The sequence below is a fragment of the Poecilia mexicana genome, unplaced genomic scaffold (genome assembly GCF_051168715.1).
Source record: "Poecilia mexicana isolate PSO_F unplaced genomic scaffold, ASM5116871v1 scaffold_2, whole genome shotgun sequence".
NCBI lineage: Eukaryota > Metazoa > Chordata > Actinopteri > Cyprinodontiformes > Poeciliidae > Poecilia > Poecilia mexicana.
The window spans coordinates 44,847,713-44,867,859 of NW_028263371.1; the positions used below are offsets into that span (position 1 = coordinate 44,847,713).

General features: G+C 37.2%; 2 protein-coding genes across 2 annotated transcripts; one reads left to right on the top strand and one right to left on the bottom strand.

The window, feature by feature from the left end:
• The first annotated feature begins 14 nt into the window (after positions 1-14).
• LOC106927887 (uncharacterized) lies at positions 15-4,438 on the top strand. Its single transcript, XM_088008321.1, has 14 exons — positions 15-21; positions 108-164; positions 291-417; positions 539-628; positions 708-895; positions 978-1,017; positions 1,093-1,204; positions 1,299-1,431; positions 1,553-1,617; positions 3,464-3,645; positions 3,727-3,862; positions 3,948-3,989; positions 4,072-4,099; positions 4,283-4,438. The coding sequence occupies exons 1-14, from the start codon at positions 15-17 to the stop codon at positions 4,405-4,407; spliced, it is 1,332 nt and encodes a 443-aa protein (XP_087864447.1). The 3' UTR covers positions 4,408-4,438.
• pfkla (phosphofructokinase, liver a) lies at positions 4,435-18,768 on the bottom strand. The gene is made up of 22 exons (XM_015003760.2): positions 18,478-18,768; positions 17,051-17,124; positions 16,867-16,944; positions 14,967-15,156; positions 14,707-14,872; positions 14,146-14,190; positions 13,447-13,555; positions 13,241-13,336; positions 12,936-13,028; positions 11,230-11,355; positions 11,061-11,125; positions 9,976-10,039; positions 9,731-9,877; positions 9,569-9,639; positions 9,290-9,377; positions 9,052-9,204; positions 7,767-7,931; positions 7,614-7,675; positions 6,902-7,013; positions 6,619-6,718; positions 6,428-6,533; positions 4,435-6,324 (listed from the first exon to the last, which is right to left on the bottom strand). The coding sequence occupies exons 1-22, from the start codon at positions 18,560-18,562 to the stop codon at positions 6,177-6,179; spliced, it is 2,343 nt and encodes a 780-aa protein (XP_014859246.2). The 5' UTR covers positions 18,563-18,768; the 3' UTR covers positions 4,435-6,176.
• Between the last annotated feature and the right edge of the window lie 1,379 nt (positions 18,769-20,147).

The following is a 20,147-nucleotide window of genomic DNA, read 5'->3' on the forward strand; positions in this document are numbered from 1 at the left end:
TCGGACTTTTGCTAATGAAGTGTAAGCTAGTTGGAAACTGTATACAGTTGTTGGGGTCGATATCTTTTACACATAAAAAGCAATCAAATAATTTCACTCCTTTTTAGCTGTTAAAACTCGAGAGGCTTCTCAGAAGAAGAATGGAATCCAAAAGCAAATCAAAGGTATGTCTAGCTACAATTGTTGATAAGTTAAACAAATCGTGGCCTGAGTTTTATTAATTGATATCCCAATAGTATTATAACTGCATTGTGCTACATGTCCTTATCAAATTATATTTTTTTAAACAGAGTGCAGAACTCTCATCACTGAGAAGAAGTCTTGCATTGAAGCAATTCAAGGATACATCAAGAATCTTGAAGAAGAAATTAAAGTGAAGCAGAGCACTGTAACGAGCAATAAAGAAAAAGCAAAAAGGTAACAGAAATTAAGTACCACAGTGTGCACTGGTGAACATGATCAAATGTATTTTTATTCCAGTTACATTGTAGTGGGGCTTTTATTTACTGTTTTTTTTCTGTCATCCATGACTCTCCAGCATGAAGGTGACCAACAGTCTGCTTCGTCAGTATGAACAGACGCTAAAAACTGAATTGGAAAATAGGAAAAGCAGCTATGACCATGACCAGTAGGTTATTGTATAATTTGATTTGTTGCAAGTTGCATTTAAATGTCCGAAACTGAGTTGTTGATTTTGCACCAACTAGGGAAGTCTACGAAGAGAGGTTTGCTAGCTACCTACAGACACTGCAGTCATACAAAGAGACATATTTCCAAAATCCCATCGCTCAGAAGCTCCTCCTGCTGCAGGCTGAGATAGGGGAAATTGAGAGTCAAATTAAACACTGTGATGACTGCATGATGATGAAAAAGAAAGAACTGGAACATCTTACTGGTAGCCCAGTCTTTTCTTTGTAATTTGTCTTTTCTCTGGGTAAGCTGAAAAATGACATATTCAACAATTTGTTTCTGAACAGATCCAGATGCGACTTCTTATTCCATGGAAAAACTACCAGATGGGTTTGTGTTACAAAATTTACAAATAATAAAAAAAATGCTAACTTCTAAAGCTTTTTATTTACTAATTAAATGCAAATTTCTTTGCAGTGTTTTAGGCGAACACCACACAGCAGAAGAACAGTCCGAACAGACGAAGGAGGATTGCTCCATTGACATGTCATACATTGATATGAACCAAGCAACTGTACTCAGATTGATCAGTTTGATATTTTCTTATTTCTAACACATCAGTAATTATGGTCTGTAAAATTATATCAATCCTGAACGTAATGTTACAGAGTGACCATGAACCTGCTGCAGAAGTAAACACTGAGGAGATGAGTGAGGAAAACGAACCGCAGGATCCAACCAGCTGCTTCACTGCCTCTGACAAATCAAATGAAGAGCTGTGGTCTCTGCAGCTGTCAGACGGTGAATATGTTGCCCTAGAAATTAAAATAAATTCAGTTTTTTGATTATTTATTCATATATAAATGTCATCATTGAAGATCACCATCAGATTGTTTTTTTTTTTTTTGTTTTTTTTCCCCAGAGTCAGGTCCACAGGAAGATATGCACTCTGAGGCAGAGGAAGCAGAAATGTCACAGGAGGAACAGGTTTTAGTTTTTTAGTGGACTGAGTCGCTATATTTTTTTATGCATTAGCAAACTTTCACACAGATCAACTTTTAGGTTACATAAGTTTAATTTGCACAGCTTTCAAACAGATCTATATTTGTACTATTCTTCTCATAGGCATAGGAACCTGGGACGGGGGTGGGGGTTTGTGTTTCTCCCCAGTATTGGAGACAGGCAAATTTCACCACAGTTGCGAAAAATATTTGATTTTCAAATCTTTCGCTCGTGTGCTTTTATTTTGAATGCGCAACACAGCGCTCCTTCCTCCTCTCCTTTACCCCCTCCGAACGGCTCAGAGTGTTTGAGAGGTGGGAGACAGAAACTCCTTTTGAATGAGGTAAAACAGTCTGTCGGGAATGTTGCAATGAATATTGTTTGTTTATAACACTTTGTTGCCAGTTTACATTCATATATAGGAACCAAATCTTGAGGAATCGAGTAATTTTAATTTTGAAATAATCACACGTCGAATATTTTACTGCTAATCTTTGTCTAAAAGTTAGCTACTCTAGCCAGAATGTTTTATTTCACCACAATGAAACTGAAACAGCTGCAAAATTAGCCTTTTTGTTGTTGTTTAAAGTGTAATATCAGTGTATACACAACATCTGATCATAGTCAACTATTTATCAACATATATTAGATATTATATTATCATTATGTGTATATTATATTATATCTCATGAGTTGAATGGCAGAGCTAGGACAATGAAGAAAGTTGAAGAGATTGAGGAAGCTCAAATGAGTTCTTCTGTTAGTTTATTGAAATATGTATTAACTGGTTTTACTTTTTAAATAAACTAAACAATTTTATCATGAAAAGTGAGTCAGGGTGTGAAGATATAAACATAATATTAATTATAACAGAACCAGAAAGGAGAACAGGTGAGGACTGATGTCAGGTTGACTGTTTTTTTTTTTTTTTTACTTTTCAGAATTTTTTATAATTATTTCCATACAATTTATAAGGGTAATGGTTAAGTTATGATTAGGTTATAAGGAGCAGTACAACACTTTTTTTTTTTTTTTTTTTAGCTTAAGTTAGTTCACATTCTGATACTGTACGTTAGTATATGTGGTGTCGGTTGTAAAGCCATGAATGCCATGCAGGGACATCAGGAGCTTGATGCACAGAGTCAGAGGGAGGGAGAGACAGGAACAGATCAACAGGTAAGAGACAGTACTACATAACAGTAGATATTTTAATTAAATTTTTGTGGCTGAAAATGACAGCTTGCCTTAATTAAAGACTCAAGGCATTTTGTTCAAGATGAAATGGAAAAGGATGTTTTTTGGGGCGGTTTGCCACCTTGAAGTCAAAAAGAAAAAAGTGACTTCATTACTCAATGAAAAATCGATCCATCAGCTAGGAAATGCACATCTCTTTTCCCTCCATTGTTTACGTTTGTGTTGCTGATGTTACACACGAGATGCAACTCCCAGAAAAGAGCAAAGCAACAATGTATGTTTTTACAAAATAAAATAACAGATATAGCAACACACAGTGACTTGGATTCGTAATTTTAATCTGAGTATTGGATTGTAAATAGTAACGCGTTAGATTACTTGTTACTGAAACATGGGGTCAGATCAGAGTATCGCTTTACTAAGTAACTTGTTGATGAAAACCATGGTTTATGACTTTCCTTTACTCTTTTTTTTTACCAGGATGCATTTCTGTACAACCTTTGTACTAACTGAGTTATACCACAAAAAATAATAATAATATTGACTGATGCTTCCATTTCTCAAGCAGACTTTTGTTTCTTTCGATTGTGATGTACATTGTCTGTAAAATAAGTTTTTTTGCTTTTCCTGCTACAAGGTGCAGGTTCCCACTTTATCAGATCCAGAGGAGGTCCAGAAGGATAACATGCAGGATAAAGCACCTGATGGAGAGGACCATCAGGAAGCCAATAGTTTTCTTCAAACATCTCAAGAAGCCAATCTACAGGCTCTCTCTTCAACTGAAACATCCGTGTTCTCAACTCCAACATTTACATTCAAGTAAGATTTTATGAGTTCCTCAAGACTTTTGAGTCGAGTTGTCAACAGAACCTGAAGAGATGTGTTCTGTCCTCGTTTTAGCTTCAGTCCCACCAGCTTTCATCGTCAAGGCACTCCCGATTCTAAATCTTCAGCTTTTGCACTCAATCTGAACTCCAATGTTAGCATACCAGGATTTCCTGGATTTGGATTTGATGTTGGACCTTCCCAGGAAGAAGTAGGAAGTTAGCTGAAGGGAAAAACTAAACCTGACAGCAATTGCTCTTTCTTGACTTCGGAGTTAACTCTAGTTGTCATTGCAGGAATCCTCTTTTGCTTTTTCTGGCTCTTTTTTCAACGACAAGGTGAGGTTTACATTACAAGATATTCTTTAGGCATTCGTACATCTGGAGAAAAGATACTGAGGGCTGTTCATCTTCTTTACAGAAAGCCACAGATGCTAAATCTTCAAGCTGTAAGTATCTATTCAGAAGCTGTTTTGTTATATTACCTCTATGGGTGTATCCCAATAAATTAAAATATCATTAAAAAGTTTATTTCAGTAATTAAATTAAAAGTGAAACTCATGTTCAGATTCATTGCAACTAGTGAGTCCTGTTCATAAATTAACTCTTCGGTTTGGGATATGATTTTCCAGCTACTGAGTTCCTGTTTGACCAACCAGAACAAAGTGAAGACTTCCAGTTTGACTTTACAAGCAAGAGTCCTCAGTCAAGCAAGAAAAACTCCAAAGATGAGTTTCCGTTTTCATTCAACTTCTGAGAAAAGAAAAAAAACACACTACAGTACTTTGTGAATCGAGTTCCTGTTTATTTCCTTATGTTGTTGAGCTGGCAGTGATTTAAGTTCCTGAATTCAACTGTTTGATATAAAGGCGTATTTGGGTTAATCACACAGCAATGTATACATAATAGCGTCATACTTGGATATATATGTACGTCATTAATATATACTTAAAACACATCAGAAGTTTATATTTCTTTATAGATTCCTCTCTTTAAAGTACAGTAGTTGTAAAGTTTACATGTTTTAAATTGTAATAAAGTATCTGACAGGTTCAGAAAATTCTGTTAATTTGAATTAATACTAGATATTTTGCTTCAGTCACACAACCACACAATATACATAAACATGTATATATAAAAAACAGAAAATTAATATCTTAAGGGTCCCTTGAGTTACAGTCACATTAGCCACACAAAATATTCAGATAAAAAACACAAAAAGTTTATAAATTTCTTAATTTTTAGAAATGACATGTTTAAACATGATCAGAATTATTTCTTTCACTGAAGGCTCTTGCTAATATGTCTTATGGCTCAGAATGTAAGCATTTCCTATATGTGGATTTAATAGTAAGAGATTTATTCTGCAGCATCTACATTCATTTGTTGCAATACATGATATTCAATAAAAGTTCTGTAAAACGTTGGTTTGGTGGCACATCTGGTTGTCTGTTCTATAGCAGCAATTTGAGTAGAAAAAATCCTTACAAAGAAAGTACAAAATTTCTCTGTATTGAATACGTCAGTTAATAAATGAATACTGGAAATTATGTTACTTGATCTTAAATAGCTAGTATTACACTGATTAGTGGTACTAAAAAAGTTTTTAAGAAACATAGTCCCATTTTCATTCAAGAGTAAAGTGTCTGAACTTCAGAGGGTACAGCCTGAACTTTACAGAAACAGAAACCTGATTCTCAGGGCATCTGCAGTTACAGGCATACACTAAACAATAGAAAACATCTTATACTTCAGTCACGCTAACGCAAAGACATTATATCTACTGTAAATATGCTCTACTGCAACATTATTTACATGAATGCTACTCAAATATTGCAGCGACATTGTGATAATGTTACTTAAATTCACACTACGCTTAGCAGTGGCTTGCTTTGTCTGCGTAAATTCACTCACCTCAGCATCTGCCATGGCAGAGCACCTGACTTTATTTTCCAAATAATTCACCTGATAATTATTTTACCACTTGGGTTACTCATAGCATTAATCTTTAAGCCTGGGATGGTGAACTGGTCATTTAACTTCCACGTAAATCAACATGTTCTGTTCTGACAGAGAAGCACACTGTTCATTTGACACAATTATTCCCAAAATACATGTACTAAACATATCACAAGGGCATATTTCCAATAAACATACTTGCTTCATCTTTTCACTCTTTAATCTACATAAAAAAGTATTTTTAAATAAGCCCACATGAGGCAAGCCAAAAGGTATGATGACAGCTTAGCACAAAAATCTAAGCGTACGACTAGAGAATAAGAGTTCTTTTTTCTTAGGTAAAGTTACGGCACAAGGAATTCAACTGGAGAAAAAAATATCTACACTCTATAGTGGATGTTGGTCCAGCACAATTTCATATGCAAATAGGAATTATTTCCCACTATGGAACTCTGGCTAGGTTTATGAGGGAGAGCACCAAAACACCTCACTCGTGAGTGAAAATGGGACAAAGGATGGATAGATAAGGGTCCAAAAACTGCATACAGAAGTTTTGCCTCAGGAAGCCTAGTATCCAGCATCAATGCTGATGGAGCGCCGAGTCACATGTTCCATCTCTCCAGGGACATATTCAACAAAATTGGTTTGATACCTGGCCAGCATCTTCAGCATCGGTCTCAGGTTGAACCACCACTGAACCTTGGGCATCCGGTGCCTGAAAAGCAAACAAACAATACCCATAAATGATTTGGTTTAAAGTTTTTAACAAAAATAAATAAATAAAAGCAGGTGTTTTATATGTTTTTCAAAATACTTACTCAAAGTCAGTGCTGGCCTTCAGGACAGTTACAGGAATGAATGAGACGACCTTCCTGTTCAGGCCAAGCACACACGCCGTTTCTGGGGAGTTGGCGAACACGCGGCCTGGAGGGGAAACAATGGCATCATCAGCAAACGTCTGCAGTTTGGTTTAGTACTTTTATTTTCTGGGAATGTAGCATAACCCCACCTTGTCGGAAGCTTTCAGTCAACCTCTCGGAGAGCCACTGGATTGCCTTCACACCCAACTTGGTGCCAAAGTTCCTATCGAAGGGGGAAGGTGCTCCTCCCTGCAGCACAAACGCACATCCTAAGTGACCCAGTGAATCTCAAACATGAACACTCCATCTATATATATATATATATATTATTTGTTTATATATATGCATCCTATATATCTTCCAGGAATACAAAATATTTGCTTTCACTATAAAGCTACTGCACATGGTGTTGTCTTATTTTAAAAACTATACCTGCTGGAGGTGTCCCAACACGTTCACTCTACAGTCAAAGACTCCCTTTCCTTCCTCTGAATACAGATTATAAATAAAGTCTGTAGTGTAGTTCTTGTGACAGTATTCGTTCCTGTTTAAAAAAAGAAGATAGTCAACAGTAGTTCAAAGTTATTACACAATTATGTCATTCTGTTGTTGGTCTACATTTTCAGAATGTTACATTTAATCAGCAGAAACTTGGTTTTAAAGGGTCATCAGTATTTCCAGATATGACAATGTTGGTCGTAACTTTTATTTAGTTGCAAACTTCAAAAACAAGAATGTCAATAGTTGGTGAAAACCGGTATCAATAATTGTTGAAGTTAACTGTACTGCAAATGTTTTAAGTATGGTAACCTCGGTGCAAAAATGCAGAACTCACATAATGAGGCTGAAAAGTTGACCAACGTATATTTATCTTACTTCAGATATTAAGTTATTTTTATGTTACAAAGTTCTGTCTAAACTGCACTTTGGCCAACTGAAACACTTGATAAGGTCATTAAGCACTTCTCAGCCTTTACTCTAAACTAGTCAAACAGAAATGTGTTGAAAAATCTGAAAGACTGGAAGCCATTCTTTTCGCTACAAAATGAGCCTTTACTGCGAGTACTTTGAATTTCATGTTTTTAGTAATGTTAAACGTAATGTCTTCACTCAAGACTTTAAATTGCTCTGTAAAGTTGCGAACCTTAGTACCAGACCCCGCTGGATGTCCTTCTTCATCTTTTCAGCCAAATGTTCAACATTGGTCTATCAACAGAGGGCACATTGAGGGAAGATGCATTAAGCGAACAAAAAAAAAAGTGAGACAGAAACTGTTTTGTTTTACTTTAAGTCTCACTTTAAGGTCATGGATGTTAAAAGGCTCTTCGAATATGTAAGCAGCATCAGCACCGACAGCGATAGCAGTGGAGGTGGCCAGATAACCACAGTATCCTCCCATCGTCTCGACTACAAACACTCGTCTCTTTGTCCCGGAGGCAGACTGCTTAATCTTGTCACATCCCTGAAGGCAAGTTAAAATCAAACACAATTACTCTCAGAACATAAGAAGCTCCCCCAAGAAAAGATGATAATTAAAAAGTAAGATGTATTTCCTTCTGAGCTATAAAAAGGTTTGACTGGCCCCATCTGCAAATAGAAGCAAAACACCATTTCCAACTACAGTGCCACCTGTGTTTATTTGAACCCCTGGTGAAAATGTACAAAAAGGTTTAAATAAGTTTGATCTTGCGATGCTGCACCCTAAACTCTCACTGAAAAATGAGAAAAATCTTAAATCCGAGTTTATTTATTCAGTGGGAGGAAAAACTCCACATTAAGAAATAATTGGTTTAGCTAAACCGCTAGTTGCACAATTGTTATCATCTTGAACAAGAGAAGGATCTTTGACCCTTCCTCCTTGCACAATCTCTCTAGATCATCCTGAGTCCTTTTCAGTGAGCCTGAGTTTAAGCCACACATACTAACTTTGAAAAGAGATGTTCAATATTTGACAAGATCTCAGATAGAGTTAGTCTTACTAGCAGTTAGCTAACCTCTCATATTAACAACTGTGGCGACAGGGCACAAAATACTTTCTTTCTGGCAAGGGCCACTTATGAAAAATATAATTCTGACTTAAAAAAATAGTAAATTTTTCTGTTGAGTTAGTTGCTAAATGCTGAGATTAAAGTCAAAATTCAGAAAAAAAAAATTCTGACTTTTTCCAAGATTCTGAGAAAAAAGGGAAAATTATTTTTTTCCCCTCTTTACCCTAATCCTCTTCCATACCATTGTATGCCTGCAGTGGGGCCTTGCTGACCCCTAGGTGCCACTGTTTACTGCAGTTCTCCAACAGAGCTTTGGAGGCTTTTCTTGGCAAGATAAATGTTTTCTCATGTAGCCTGCTGGCTGGTCATGGATTACAAACTGAAACTTCCTAGTTGCCCTTAAGGGTTTTAAATGCTTTAGTTTTGTTACATTTAAAGGGATTGAGCTTTTCCCCACTAAATAAATATACTGAAGGTTGTATTTTTCTCAGTTTTTCAGTGAGATTGTCTTACTGCAATAAAAGATACATTTATTTTAAACCTATTTTTTTTTAAATGAGGCTGCCAATAAATGTGCGCTCTGCTCAGACGTACCTCCATGGCGGCGTTAACAGCCGTGTCTGCTCCCAGACTGAAGTCTGTTCCTGGGACGTTGTTGCTGATGGTCGCCGGGATGACACACATGGGGATGCAGAGCTCATCGAAGTGACCCCTGGCTTCATACAGCTGCTGCACACCTTCGTATCCCTTTGAAATTAACACGCGGATCGTAACTCTGAAGTCTTTAATTAATAATATTCAGTGATTTAAAGAAAATGAAAAACTCAAATACCTCAAATCCTCCAATGACGAGCAGAGCTGTGATGCGGAACTTGCCAATGTTCTCAACAATTTTCTCCATGAATTTAGCAGGAAGGGTTCTGAGAAAGGCACAACATAAAAAAAAGGTTTTAAAATTACTTTGAGGCATTTAATTTCACATGTCACAAATGTGTTGTGATTGTCCTCTAAGCATTTTAAAATTAAGTTTATTTTACTACCTGAATTTGCTTATGAGTACACAAATACTTGACAGGCATATTTTTTGAAACAGTACAGCTTTCTTTTTTACCGCTTTGTCCCCAGGAGTGATCCTCCTTGTCCCGTCCATCCAGCCACGTTGTGCCAATCCATTTCAAATATCTGCTCGCAGGCAGAAAGAAGAACAGTTTCTTTTAAATAATTTTTTTCAAAATTATAGCTAAGATTTTGCGTCATGGAAAGCCATCCACACCAATCCGTTGGCGAGGCCTTCAAAGCCGTCATGGACGCCGTAGACCTTGTGTCCGAGAGCAAGTGCAACTCTCACGGCTGACCTGACTGCTGCGTTCATGCCTCCAGCTGGAGCGCCGACGTTCAGAATAGCCACAGAGTGATTGCTCTGAAGGGGAACCAAAGTCAAGTTCATCTCACAAATTACATTCTGTGAGTGTTTCACGCTTAAAAACATGAGATAAAGCTGATGTGTGACAAGCTAACCTCGGTAAGAGCAGGCTTTGGGAAGGCCAGAAGCTTGTAAATATTCAAGTTGTTCTCAAAACTCCTACAGAAACAAGACACATTATAGTTAGGTATGCAGGCACATTTCCATGAACTTGTAAATTCTTAATACACTAACTGCAATTATTATATTTTAACAATGACTCGTATTTTGTCATTGTTAGATACAATGACAAACACATTAACACATTACACATTACATTTACACATTTAATGTGCAAGTTCATTACACATTATTAAATGTTTATTCCTATTAAAAACAATGATTATGGCTTACGGCTAATAAAAAGCCACAATTCAGTTTCTTTGAAAATTAGAATGTTGCAAAATACTTACTTAAAAGAAACCAAAAACCAAATGCAACACCGAAATGACAGTCTACTGAAATGCTACAATGCTACAGTGTAGCATTGACTGGGGCTCCAATCCAGTAAAGGTGGTCAGCCTGTGAATCTGTCAGAAACCTCTAGTTGTTTCCACAGCAACCTTAACCTCATCTATATTGTTGCCCTGCTGTCTCCCCTCTATGTACTAACAATACTCCAAACAATTCTCTATGTGGTTTAATCAAGACCAGTTTGCTGATCAATTACGTTCAGTGGTATTGTGGTCATTTGAAGTGGCTGTGGTTACCCAGGAAGAGTAATTAACGTCTTTAATGGGTGTTGCTTCACAATCCTCTTAATCATGCAGTTATCTCTGCTGCATTTGTATCTTTTTCTACCAGAATTTGCCTTTTCCAGCCACTCAATTTTCCATTAATATACTTGCGTACAGAGGTCTGAGCAGCAAGCTTCATTAAAAATGAACGGTTGTTAATTGGCCTCCTTGTTTAGACAGTCACTAACTGCTAAGTCAGCAGTCTTATCAGTTTGTATATTAGAAATAATTTTTATTTGGCCTCGGGTAACAACTAGCAAAGTTTTTTGTCAAGTTTTTGTTACGATAATCATCAAAATTAACAAAAGTAAGCACTTGAAACAGATCGCTGTGTAAATGAATGTCAATAATGTTCATTAAAGAATCATTATGCAGCACAATCCAGGATAAGCATGAGCGCTTACCCTCCACGCAGTTTAACAGCTTCATCAAACCTCCTTTCATTCATGGCTTTCTGCACCAACTTGGTCTGCAAAAGATTGTTCATTTTCTTGTTAAGCTGCAACCAGTCCACGCTACATCACATGTTTGCCATCCATTAAATCAGTTCCCCCAGTGTGGAGCCAGACTCACCATGTCCACACACTCCATGAGAGGCAGACGGACCGCATGGTTGCCACAGAGACCGACGACACAGGCTGGAGTGTTAGGAGAGGCCTCGATTAGGGCAATTACTGCCTCCACTCCCAGCTTGGTGCTCTGCAAACACACATTCATATTAAGATGAAAAAAGTGAATGCGGCTCTGGTGAAATCATGCAGGCTGCTCTCGGAAATCTTCAATTAGAGAAGCTAACCACTAATCATTAAAAGAAGCAAAGTAACAGACTTTAAAGCTGCAACATGATTTTTTTTGGTGGTTGTTTGCTGGTCATCATGTACTGTTTACCAATTTCAATTCAGTTTATTTATTGTATATTTAGCCACACAATTAATTAACAATTAAATTGTACTGTATACGACCCAGTTTAATCCAGGAAAAAGTCAAATTTATATCAAATAACAAAAAAACAAATCACAAACTGTCTTTGAATTTATATGTAAACTAAGGCCTGACGAGGATAACCAGCTTTAAGTATTGCCCAGGGCATTGCCCCCTGTGGTTCTGTAAACAGACAAATGTTGTATACATAATCCAGTCAGGCGATGAGTTCAGACAACTATAAATAGAGAAGAACAAACAAATGCTCTGATCTACCAGCATTTAATAGAAAGTCTCTAGGGACTGGAGGCCTAATACTCCAAAACCAAGTTAATCTTCACGCAATCCATCATCCTTTTTACAATCTATGACTACATAGCTCCAGCAGACAGTTACTCTTACTAATCATGACAAAGACATGAAAATGTTGGCAATAGCAATAAAAAGTAAAAATAAAAGTTTTTCAAATCGGAAAATAATCTTTTTATCTGCAAAAATGTATCACTGCATAAAGTCAGAGCCTCACAAGTAGAAATAATGGTCAAAAACTAAAATTTACCAACCAAATAGGTTTCTTAATTAAGTACAACGATTACATTAGGCTGCACCTCTGTGCTGCTAAATGGTACAATAAACCATTTCAAATCAAGTACTCAGAATAATACTTGAACAAGTAAAATATATCTAAAACTTATACTGTACTGATCCTGAATGGTACCATTAGCCCAGTAATGTTCCAGAAATAATTTATCAGATTTTTCAGAATTAATGAATAGATAAAAATCCATGTAGACTGAAATGCAGATCTGCTCTTCATAACGCAAGAAGGTCTGCAACATTAACTTTCATTAATCTTTCAATTTCCCATCTGTAATATTATTAATAAGCAACTTTGATCTAAATTATTTTGAGTTTTAGAAAAAAGGTTAAGGAATTATGCTCTAATGCTTGAAAAGGAACAATCTTGTAATCCTTAAATGTTAGACTTAAAACTTCTACATCTATGAAAGGAACTATGATGCATTTCCCAGTTTAATTAGAGTAGCAATATTTAATTGTTCCAACAATGTTTAGAGAAATACGTTTTGTATCAACCTCAGACAAAATCAGTAGGTTTTCTAAAAGATATTGCCAGTGAAAGCCTGATGAGAGTAGGCCTACGCCTTTTAAAAATGCAAAACTGGTGTAAAATTCTAAATAAAGGGAAAACTACAATTTAGTTGTCCATACTGATAACTTCAATTTATCCTACTACAACTGTCTAAAAATTTCGACGCTAGACTAAGAATTAACAGTTAAATGCCATCATCTTGATGAGACATACATTCAACAATCCTCTTTTATCACATGCAGCTCACCAGTATCCTGTCGAACGCAGACGGAGTTCCTCCTCGCTGAACGTGGCCGAGCACCGTCACTCTGGTGTCATAGCCCAGCCTCTTCACCACCAGCTTCAAACAGATGTACAAGTACTCATTTATTAATGTTGCACTCCAGGATGAAAAAAAAAACAAAAAAAAACTAAATTATAGTTGAAGCTCCAGAAACAATAACCAAAGGGATGGAATTATAAATAATACACTCTCTTAATCTTAAGTAACGTGTCTTCAACACATATTGACAGTCATTATAAGTGCCATCAAGTCTGTAAATAAGAGCTCACATCTTTTACGTAAGTTGAGGAGATGGGCTTTCCATTTGAGTCAATGGCTCCCTCTGCAACAATTATAATGTTGAGTCTTGACCCCTTGTTTCGGCTCTGAAAGTAAACAGAGGTTTCCTGGTTAAACCTTCAGACATGGTGTACCGGAGCATGAAGCTGGTGCTTAAATGAAATCTGGACTGTTTTTGCGTGCGTGCATGCTCCACCTTTTCCAGACGAGCACACATGCGGTCTTCCCAGCCCTCCAGCGGAGGAGCCTCTGGAATGAAGAGCCAGTCTGCTCCTGATGCTAAAGCCGACACGAGGGCCAGATACCTTCAGGCAAAACACGCTAATTAACACAAGAAGAGGGTAGAGTACCCAAAAAGTGTACTCATGTAAGCATAGTACTAAATAATTTTATTCAAGTAAAAGTAAAAAGTAGCTGTCCAAAAAATTATTCCAGTGACAGTAAAAACAGTATTTGGTCAAAAAAAATAAAAATAAAAAATAAGAGTAACTGATCATGACATGAATGATGTAGTATTTAAAATTTACATCCTCCGATGAACCAAAATATAAAGTTATGTGGAAATGTTGGTATTTCAAAAAGGCCAAACTGAAAATAATCCATAGAAATACCATAGTTAAAAAAATAACAAAAACAGGCAAAAGAAAAAAAAATTAAAATATTTTTGTTTCAGTACAAAGCGTACAAAACTTTAACAAAAATTGCAGGTGTGTTTGTTTCTGATTAATTTTTGGTTAAAACGAGCTTGTTCCTCACTCAATGAAGTTGACTCAAGTAATCCTAAAAGCAAAGTTGCTCTAAAACGTTACTTAAATATAGCTAGTTAATACCCAAATCTAATTAGCACTATATAAAAGGATAAATAAAAGATTTTTAAAATCTATGTGTTACTCACCCACAGTGGCGGCCCATGACTTCAAGGACAAAAGTGCGCTGGTGGCTGCGGGGGAGAAAAGAAAAGAAGCATGATGCATTGAAGCATTTGTAAAACCTGTGAGCAAGTCTGCGCAGGATACGGCAGATCTGCTGAGTTCATGTAGCTGGAGGGCAAAAAGTAAGACTAAAGCTCAGTCACATTACAGGAAGGTGACTTATGATCACTGTCATGTAACAACAAAATTAAGGCAACAGGCAAACCTCAACAATATTAATCACTTTAGTAAACATTAAAACGAGAAATTTAGAGGCTCAGATGTTGGAATCTGAATTGAGAAAATCATTGGGAAGTAATACTTGTGCAATTAAATGATTAAAATGACCTATAATGTAACGCTAAAAAGCTTGAAAATGAAATGCTTTGACTGAGTTTCTGCTTCATAAAAGAAAAAAAAGAAAAAGGGTAAAAATATTTATTCTCCAATTGTGTAGCTCAAAAAAAATCTGGAGCTGTAATTGCATGGTGATTATGACATAGAGTCACAATAAAATACAAATACAACTGCTCCGAGTGTCTAACCTGTTTGCAGTGGTCATGATGGCGTCGACTATTTCCATGATGCGATGCAGCGCAGAGTCAGCTCCGATGGTCATGTCAGTGCCGCAGAAATCGTTGTCTATTGATCCCACAAGTCCGACGATGTTCAGATTGTTGTGCTGCTTCGCCAGCGTGTCCGTGATCCTTCCTGAAGACCCACGGATGTAATTTCCTCTTTAAAACTTATTATACAGCGCTGGTGATGGCACGGAACCAAGACTGATCCCCAGAGAGCAGCTGACCTTTCTGTACGAGCTCATCCAGCAGGCCGCTCCACTCACTGCGGAAGATATTGGCTCCGGTGAGGCTGCCATCTCCGCCGCACACACACAGGTTGGTGATGCCTTTCTTCACCAGGTTGAAGGCGGCGGCAATGCGGCCCTCGCGCGTCTGGAAGGCCTTGCAGCGGGCGCTACCGATCACCGTGCCACCCTGCAGCAGAGGGGACAGTGAAAACCAAGCCGAAACATATGATCTGTAGCTGAAACGACAAGCTAGATCACACGTTTTTTTTCCTCACCTATTTTTCCAGCAGAGGATCCCCTTTGTGTGACTATGACTCATAAAGGAAGGAGCAGGATAAATGTAGCATTCTGACCAAATTATTTTTGAACAAAGATAGAAAGGACCTTGTTGTCTTCCATTCAAATTGTATGAAATTAAAAGTGAAATTTGAAAAGATGTCCAGGGATGTCTGCAGGTGGTTGGACTTGACTTTAATTGCATGTTTAGGCTGAATTTGGAAGTGACCTATGGATTAAATAAAGTCTCAATTTTAACATGTTCTAAGATGGAAATGAAGAGATTGACCTAAAAGCAAAGAAATTATGCTTAGAAATGTTCAGTGATTGGAATACAAATCAGCCTCGAGGCACAAAGAGGTTTTAAACAGTCGCAGTCTCAAAATTATTAATTTTTCCATCATACGCCTCTTATGGTTTAAAGTCCTTTTAAGAACATGTCAGAGTTTTCTCCAGTGGGATGAAATTTAACATATTGCAGCATTTCCGCTCCCACCAGGCTGAAAGAAGGCTAATACACTTTGTCAGTCACTTACAAGACAAATAAACTAAACTGTTTCAAAATCCTTCTCATTACAAGTGATAACAAAAGGAGAATTACCCATCACTCTCATTAAGGTAATGTTGCTTTAACACTAAAGCATCTTTATGAAGAGTAAAAAAAAATGGCCAAAAATCATAAATTATATTTTTTAGCCGTGAAATAATGGTATTTTTATTAAAGGTTATCACATTATGAGAGTCTTGTATGAGATCATTCTAGTTCAGATCATGTCTCAAAAAATAGTTGTGTGAAATACTGCAAAAGTTTACATTCATTTATTGTATTTATTGTTAAAACTTCTTAAAATGCTCATAGAAAATATTTGTCTTGTACCATAAATTTATAATTGTTTCTAAACTAAAACTGCAGGAAAAGACAAATGCAATTGCCAGCTGTAATAGCCGTTGCTTTCTAGACTAAATGCACATAAAACAGAGGGTCTGGTGAAGAGATAAAATATTTTAAGCCGTTTTTAAAAAAAAAAATCTGAGCAAAGAGGATTTAAAAATAAAAACAATCTTGCTTTGCTTTAGTCATGCTTCACAGAGATGATTAAAGAAAGAGCCCTTAGTAAATGTAATTCTTTAGTTTCACTGGTTCATGGTCGCCTTTGTTTACCAAAGCTCCAGGTAGCGTTCTGGTCATTTCACTCCTTCCCCATTTCCCACTTTTTACCGGGTCCAAAAACAAACCAATGGCTTAGGGGCATGTTTCTGTGACGAGTGATATTTGAAAATATTGTTTTTTCAGACATTATATTTTATTATCTTACAATATTAAGTAATATCCATCAGTGAGAATTACCTTTGGTTGAGTAAAAGGTCATAATTAATGAAAGTAAACTGGTTTTAATGAGTGATCTGGAGTACAGTATATAGCAATAGAGAATAATGTAAAGTCTACAAAAATATTATTTGCCTTCTAGCAAAAAGATATACGTATACTGTGCAAATTGGTATAAAATGGAAAAATGAAGGGATGAAATGGCATCAAAAGGGCACACAGTGGTATGACGTAACAATTTCCACTTTGTGAAATGGTCATTTTCCCAGAAGGCAGTAATAACTTTCAACCCACCAGCTGGATAATGTTGGTCACACTGTGCCAGTGTGCCAGCTTTATGTTCTCTCCTCCATCCACCAAGCCTTGATATCCCTGAAATGTCACAAGAACACTGCAATCAGTCCCAGCCAAGCCATAAAACAGGATGTGACGTTGGTCGGTCTGCATATTCACTCCTGGTCGTAAAACTCTTGTTTACCTCATGGATGAGATAGACCTTGGCCCCGACATAAATGCCCATTCTGGTCACGGCTCGGACAGCGGCGTTCATACCTGGGTCAAAAACAGCATTGTCCTTACATTAAACTCAACTTCAGTTGATTTGCACCCAGGCTATTGCATCATATGAGGAAATTAAAGTGCCAACTGCTGCATTTCACTTGTTTATCAGTTAGTGGGCAAAGGTGCCATTTGCTCTGTGAGGACTGCAGCAGCGATCCTCGACAAGATTTGCTTGAACAGATCATGACACATAAGGCTTGCTGAGCCTGTTCCAAGTGGGGGAAGGGGAGGAGAGCTCAGATTTAAGCCTTTCACCATTATTACGTAATCGTGTGTGCAAATCAGCTTCAGTTGGTTGTGATTATTGTAAAAACCGCTGGACTTGTGTAATTGTATTTAGACTAAATGTATGAAATAAGAAGTCTCTGAGTTGTAATCATATCTCCAGCTTTACATCTACTTTTGATGTGAATCAAAAGGGTCGAGAAGAAATTGTTTTTAAATTAGCAGATGAATGAATTAGTGAATTAATTTCAGGAGCAGGGATATTTTGAGTAGGAATAATTGCATCCCTGCATTATGGGGCTTGTAGTTTTGTCACAGTGCGATAAAATCGGCATTTACAGAGCTAGAACTACATGCCAAAGAGCTGATAAACACCAGCACAGTTCTAACATGATGATCTAAAAAATAAAATACATTTGTGATCAAATGTACAGTTTTAAGACTTGCATAAACATAATTTATGACTTAGTCTTATACTTAGACGTATACTTATATTTCAAGTATAAGATTTATGATTAAATTATGAAAAAAGTCAGACCAAATCGCTAATATATGCACTTGAACCTGAAATATCTCCATCTTGCAAGCCACAGCTACTTTAAATGTATGGATGTGCACTAAGGGGGTGTTATTTAAATATTAATAAGTCTTGCTTTACAGCAGAATCATATGTACTGCTGCAGCTGTAATTGTTTGATACACACATTCTGCCGGAACTCCCTGATTTCGAAACTAATAAATATTGTATTATATGATAGTATTAATCAGGTGCAGTAAGTGATAATAGTGTAATAGGGATTGTTATATGGGTTGTGAATCCACACAGGGCCTCATGGGGGCCTTGACTTTGGCCTCTTCACATCCGAATCCCATTAACCTTTTAATATGCTGTTATAATTGGCATAAACGACACCTACTGTGAGCCATTTTGGGACATTTGAACTACATTATGAGTGAGAACATTAATAAATCCACATTGATCTCTAAGTGCGAAAATGAGCTCCTCCATGTGTAAACAAACCCGCTCAGTTGGTGTCAGAGCTGCACAGAAACACAGTTTAAGCTCCACAGGTTTGAAATATTAAACATCAATGCAGATGAGGAGTTTTCTAAGGTCACCTTGTGCATCTCCACCGCTGGTCAGCACCGCTATGGCCCGACCTGCTCCCGTCATCTTCAGCTTCTCCAAGTCCATGGAAGACATGTTGACCTGCTCACCTTACAACAAAGAAACCCGCCTATAAAAATGAAAATAATCCCGTTAGTTTGGGCTGATAGAAGAAATGATGCAGTCGCTCCTCGGTGTTGTCCCAGCTGTTCGCTTCCTTGTTGGGAGCGGGTTCAAACCAAACCCTTGTATTTCAGTGGCGTGGAAGCCCCTCTCAACAGTTACACCTCTACGTAGACTGACTCCGCCCTCATTCACCAAGGGAGCGTATCGGTGGAGCGTTTATTTTGCAACCCGGCACCGCCCGGAGCTGCGAATTCCTACTATTCTCTGCGCTTCTCCCGGGTTCCCGCTGAACCGAAATGTTTGTGAGAGGAGACCCAGCAGCACGTAAACGGGGATTAATATAAACAGATCAGTCATGCTAATCGTAGCTATCGATTAGACCGTGCAGAAACCAACACACCCTTTACAGAAGATAAACAACTTTAACCTGATTACATTAAAATCAGTTTGTCATGAGGTGCGTTTGAGTGCGTCTTCGTGCGTTTCCTTGAATGATCGATGTAAAAAGGTGGAGCTTGAAAAGACCGCATAGTGAAAACGTGACTGAGATCACGCTCACAACAGCAGGAACATACAAGAGAGAACAGTTTCACTCTTTGTGGTTCTTCATAACATTTGTGTTTGCAAATCACGCTTCAAAAAGAAGAGAGTAGTTCCACCCCTAGTAAGGATGCGGGAATGCAAGGCAAGACAGCTTGCATAAACAAGGTAACAAAGCGCTTTACAATAAAAATAAAGGGGAAACAAATTAAATTATATTGCAACAAGAGATGCTCTTAAAGAACAATTGCATTGCTTAGAGTGAATGCCAAAGGCTAATTTAAAACAAGCAAATAAGACATGACTAAAAGTAGAAAATAAACAGACAAAATATATGTGTTGTTTTCTGTCAGACTGGAAGGAGCCACGGTTCTCTGTACCGCTCAGGTTTTCAGGGAGTTGGTTCTGAAACTGAGGAGAATACAAATGAAGTGATCCCTAATCTTGTTTAGTTTTGGACCTGAGAATTCTGAGTAGACAGGTCAGATCATGACCTTAGATATCTACAGTATTTGGTTCACCTGACAAGCAACATTCAGATGTTTTTAGGTCAGACATAGTCTCATACAGGCCAACGTTTAAAAAAAAAAAAAAGTCCAATCAGTGCATTGACTTAAGATATGATCCATTTCTCTAGAGTTGATTAGGACTCAACATTTTGAAGAAGATGCAGCGGTAGCTAAGCTTGTGTCCAATTTAAACTGGACGATGCTCAGTTTAAATTGACCATCATCTTTTCCTAGAAGATGATGACAAGACTTTGTTTCTTTCATGTAAACTTGGGGTAATAAGGAAGTATAGCAAAAGCACACAAAAGTCACACCATTAGTTTGAACAAATGTTTCCTTTAAGATCCTCTTAATATAGAACAAAAACAGGAAGAAGGGGTGGCAGAGCAGCTGCTGTTACATTTTTTCAAGTTGTCAAGAAATAGCTTCAATTTGAAAGCAGCATGACTATAAGAGTCATAATTTGTGATTTTTCAAAAAATCCAATTTAAAAAAAAGTCTTATTT

Excerpts from the sequence above, each read along its gene's own strand:
- pfkla (XM_015003760.2), bottom strand. The coding sequence starts at position 18,562 with ATGTCTTCCATGGACTTGGAGAAGCTGAAGATGACGGGAGCAGGTCGG. Across the intron at positions 6,719-6,901 it reads TGTTGGGACACCTCCAGCAG|GGAGGAGCACCTTCCCCCTT; the intron begins GTATAGTTTTTA and ends TTTGTGCTGCAG. Across the intron at positions 6,325-6,427 it reads AAGGCCAGCACTGACTTTGA|GCACCGGATGCCCAAGGTTC; the intron begins GTAAGTATTTTG and ends TTTGCTTTTCAG.
- LOC106927887 (XM_088008321.1), top strand. Across the intron at positions 3,646-3,726 it reads ACTCCAACATTTACATTCAA|CTTCAGTCCCACCAGCTTTC; the intron begins GTAAGATTTTAT and ends TCCTCGTTTTAG. Across the intron at positions 3,990-4,071 it reads GCTCTTTTTTCAACGACAAG|AAAGCCACAGATGCTAAATC; the intron begins GTGAGGTTTACA and ends TCTTCTTTACAG.